This window comes from Cynoglossus semilaevis, chromosome 9 (assembly GCF_000523025.1).
Source record: "Cynoglossus semilaevis isolate Cse_v1.0 chromosome 9, Cse_v1.0, whole genome shotgun sequence".
NCBI classification, from domain to species: domain Eukaryota; kingdom Metazoa; phylum Chordata; class Actinopteri; order Pleuronectiformes; family Cynoglossidae; genus Cynoglossus; species Cynoglossus semilaevis.
Window position 1 is genome coordinate 18,644,321 of NC_024315.1, and position 4,442 is coordinate 18,648,762.

At 37.3% G+C, this 4,442-nt stretch overlaps 1 protein-coding gene across 1 annotated transcript in view; it reads right to left on the minus strand.

The window, feature by feature from the left end:
* The window catches only part of p2rx3b (purinergic receptor P2X, ligand-gated ion channel, 3b), a 6,081-nt gene extending 1,679 nt beyond the window's left edge, over nucleotides 1-4,402 (minus strand). Inside the window, exons 1-9 of the mRNA XM_025058506.1 lie at nucleotides 3,372-4,402; nucleotides 3,092-3,227; nucleotides 2,775-2,922; nucleotides 2,632-2,663; nucleotides 2,183-2,310; nucleotides 1,981-2,058; nucleotides 1,758-1,899; nucleotides 966-1,102; nucleotides 393-486 (exon numbers count right to left, since the gene is read on the minus strand). Of these exons, the coding sequence (XP_024914274.1) occupies nucleotides 393-486; nucleotides 966-1,102; nucleotides 1,758-1,899; nucleotides 1,981-2,058; nucleotides 2,183-2,310; nucleotides 2,632-2,663; nucleotides 2,775-2,922; nucleotides 3,092-3,227; nucleotides 3,372-3,493 (1,017 nt within the window). The 5' untranslated portion in view covers nucleotides 3,494-4,402. The remainder of the gene's footprint in view (nucleotides 1-392; nucleotides 487-965; nucleotides 1,103-1,757; nucleotides 1,900-1,980; nucleotides 2,059-2,182; nucleotides 2,311-2,631; nucleotides 2,664-2,774; nucleotides 2,923-3,091; nucleotides 3,228-3,371) is intronic.
* Nucleotides 4,403-4,442: the final 40 nt, after the last annotated feature.

Consider the following 4,442-nt stretch of genomic DNA (forward strand, 5'->3'; position numbering starts at 1 on the left):
TTTAAGGGTCCACAAAGGAACTGCAAAGGGTGGTGATATCTTGGTTGATTATTTAATTTTAATTTAGATTTTGCATATGTTTATATATATATATGACTATATGAACCTGTGAATATATGTGCATTTGAATAACTCATTACTGGATGCAATTTTATACAATATATAAAATAGAAATAAAAACCCCTGAATGTTAGAAGTAATGGCCATAGATTAAATGGGAAAATATTATATTAATTTATAAATAGTAATTCACTTTTTTGGTTTTCTTGCATTTTTTTTCATATTTTTTACATACAGTATGTTCTATAGGCTGCTGGTTGGTACGTATTCTCTTCAACAACTCCTTCAAAACATTTAGCGATTGAAAGTGATTTTTAAACCACCATACTTACATTTCCATTGACCAGAACATCAAACCTAATAGCATAGGCTTTGACCAGAGTGCGGTAGTCTGTACCATTCTCCATTTTATAGTACTTGGCAAATCTGCGAACACACATTATTCTCATTGGAAACATAGAACATTTCTGTTTTAGGATCATCGTGATGCAGCATAGACATGTGGCGTAACAGGGGGCAGTAATACAGTAGTAGTAGTGAAGGTGACGGTTGTCGTCCTCTCGCAAGGGTTAGCGTCAACTTTCCAAAAGTGATCGTAAAAAAAAAAACAAAAACATACAACCGACAATTAAACAAAAATGATTGACTACTTCATAATAATTGTTAAAAAAAAAACCCAAATAAATCTTCATTAAAATAGCGCCACCTGTTGGATGGTACACAACAATAAAACAAATCCTTTTCAACAAATTCTTTTTTTTTGAGTTTCAGCATCATTGAATCCAATCCAACTTTTCCCATTGATTTTATGTCGTGGCTGACCCGATAGAGAGTCGACCCTTCTAGGGGTTTTGTTGCTAACCATTTGTAGGAACATCGGCAAGTTTGACGTATCAATGACGCACCTGAAATTGTAGCCAGGAGAGACAGCATTCTTCTGCGACATGGCGTCCAGACGTGTGAAAGAGTAGGAGGGGTTACACTGGTCGTCTGGCTTGTCGAGATCGCACATCCAGCCGATCTTTATCCCGATCACTCCTCCCTAACACACAGTCACTTCAGAATGAATTTAAAACAAGCAATGTACTGAATGAGCACCTTCTGATTGTTACATTGTCTAATGTGACCACAACACCGGTCGTGCTTTCATTAGGGCTGTCTTACAGAAACAGTGGTAACCTCTCGTAACCTTTAATAAAAACAGGTTGTCTGCTCCAGCACTTAAAGCACTTAGATATTGGCTCTGCCCTCTGGGTAGTTCCAGCCCTTAAGGCTGCATTATGAACTAAGCACTTTGAGAAATGGTTACACAGATAAACACTGCAACACTCCTAGAACATATACTGTACATAAAATGGATGGAGCTACCTGCTTTTGATTGGTGGATTTTAGGGTGCAGCTAGAAAAAGGCGGGCCTAACAGGGTTAGAGAGGTATAAGTTGCATCAGCCAAAAAAAAAAAAGAAAAATCACATATAAGTCGCACCAGTCAGCTAGAGTGCCCTCTGGTGGCTGAAAAATAACGAACATGTACATTTTTAGTGGTACAGGAGCAGCAGGTACTGGTACACCAGCCTAGAGTGCCCTCTAGTGGGCGTTAGTGTGAAAATAACAAACATGTGAAATTATATATTTTGATATATAAGTCTCAAACCCAGCCAAAGGATGGGAAAAAAAAAAGGTCCGACATGGTCTCACCTTGCTCGCCAAATTGGTGAAGTTCTGCTGAGCGTAGCGGACCACGTCTCCCACCCTGAAGATGGGGCAGTAGGTATTGTTGACCATGTCAAAGTTACATGTCTTGATGTAGTTTCCAGTGATGGTGGGGAGGAAGTTCCCCCTGTGCACATACATATATTTGTTTTTCAATGCTTTTTAAAAAAAATGCGGGTCTCATTTGTTGTGATCAAACCTCTCATACTTGGTATAGTTGAAAATTGGGAAACGAATGCTATTCTTAATAAAGATGGTGAAATTTTCAACTTCCATCATTGGTGTCCTGAAAAACCGAAGGAAGAGAGGGAGAGGTCACAGTTGTTCCATCAACTTTTTACTTCAGTTTCTGTAATTTGTTTTGATTATTTTCAATATACGTTGGGTTCAATTGTAACTACGCGTCTTACGTCTTGATGGTGTCAATCTCAGCAGGACACCAGCCTTTAATCTCACACATGCTGAGGGTGGCGTTGAAGGGAACACATTTCCCTGTGAGAATCCCTGCAGAAGATATGATATTTTGTCTTTTGTAATCCTTAACACAAGTTTTTTAAAATGTAAATGTATCATGTTGTTAGCTAAAATAGGCTTATTCTGGACATTTGCATTTGTTGATCTTGCTTTTTTTTTTTTGCAATTTCTGTAGCTAAGCTAACTCTTATCTAGTAATCAAATAATTTCATTACAACATGTCCAACACAACTAATAATCATAATAATGATAATAATAATAATTATTATTATTATCATTATTATGATTATTAGTTGTGTTGGACATGTTGTAATGAAATTATTTGATTACTAGATAAGAGTTAGCTTAGCTACAGAAATTGCAAAAAAAAAAAAGCAAGATCAACAAATGCAAATGTCCAGAATAAGCCTATTTTAGCTAACAACATGATACATTTACATTTTAAAAAACTTGTGTTAGCATAGAAGCAGCTTCAACACTGTTTACAACATTTACAACAATATTTAATTAAAACATTTTAATTGAGACTTTTTCCCCCCAATTTGTCCATGGGTCGTCTATGAGTCCCCTGTCCAAGTGTGAGGTAATGGTGACAGTTACCGACCTCAGGACAGCGTCCTTGGACTTGATTCTCTGTGGTGATCAACTTGGTGATAATGCAGAAAACCGAAGCTCCCTGTAGTAAACAGATTTTGGACAGAATTCAAAAACGTATTCATTTATTTATTTTTAAATCATAGTACGTTGTACACACCTCCCTGTAGTAAACAGATTTTGGACAGGATTCAAAAAAAAATATTTTAAATCATAGTACGTTGTACACAAGTTTGTGTGCGCAGTTATACCTGTTGTGGTGTGACATAGTCTGCTACGTCCATCACCTTGTTGTTGTAAATTCCGAAACCTTTGACTTTAGTCATCACTGAGGATTCAATAGCAGTGTCTCTAATCTGGTACGCCTTCTCATGGACAAAGACCCACCTTAAAAAACATACGCACACAGATGCACACACAGACGCACTCTAAATCTCTTTTGGAGAGATTGGTTTGGTCAAGACAATCGAAAAATAACCCAAATATGAGCTATCAACTATAAGGAGCAGCAGCTGGGAGTGAAGGACTTACCCAATGAAGTAGGTGATGATGAGGAGTTGGACGACACGATTGATGATGCCAATGGTCCAGCTCTTCACCACCACAGACTTGGTGGTCTCATAGGTGAAGAAGTCTGTGATACAAGACCACATGCTGGCAGCGGCATGCAGGTGTCACTAACCCGAGTGTCCGTGAGTCTGCAGTGGTTTCATTTAAGCCCCCCCCACCCCAAAAAGAGCTGCAAATTATTTCAAGAGTCCTTGTCTTTCCACAAATATTGGAGAGAAAAACAAAAGATTTGTCCTGATCCTGAGTTCCTGCTCTCACTCAAATATCAGTTCTCACTGCCCGAGTCTTTGTTGGTAGATTAGTCTTAACCCACTTCTCCGGTTCCCCACTTCCTGTCTCCCTCCTCCTCTGTTTGCCTATTTCTGATAAATCTCTCTCCCTCCCTTCTTCTAGTCATTGCATTGAAGTTGGATGTGGTTTGTTGTTCTTTACAGGATTTGGATGAGATTTGGGTGAGACTTTTGCTGTTATGAGAAAGTCACCTAAATTATTCACGATTACACCTTTGAATTAACTGTAAAATAAAAGTTGGGAAAATATTTCCATGTGTTGTAAGTATCAATTCCATTACATGTGTAATGATGCAAAAATGTTGTAGGACAAAAAATAAGATAACATTTAGCCACAAATCTACTACGTATGACTAAAAGATAACAAAATGGTGAGGACCTTTTCACGAATAAAAGAGCCAACTTTAGCCTAAAATACTTCAATTTTATATTCAAGTAATGGTCACAAATAAATTGAAATGTCACTACATTTAAATAAAAGCACCAGAATAAGTGCAACCTTGCTGGTACTAGTTTAAAAACAAGTACTAAAGGTCATTGTAAAGATTATTAGTACCACTGAATTTAGGAAAAGGTTAGCCTGAACATCAAAACCAAAAAAGTCATCCAAAAATATAAGTGTTAACTCAACCTTAAACTGTATTAGTCTATCCCAAATAGATACAATTTGACCAAAAATTATATACAAACCAGTTAGGATACCCACAAAGAAGCCAGGTTAGCTTCAATAGTCCTAAAACAT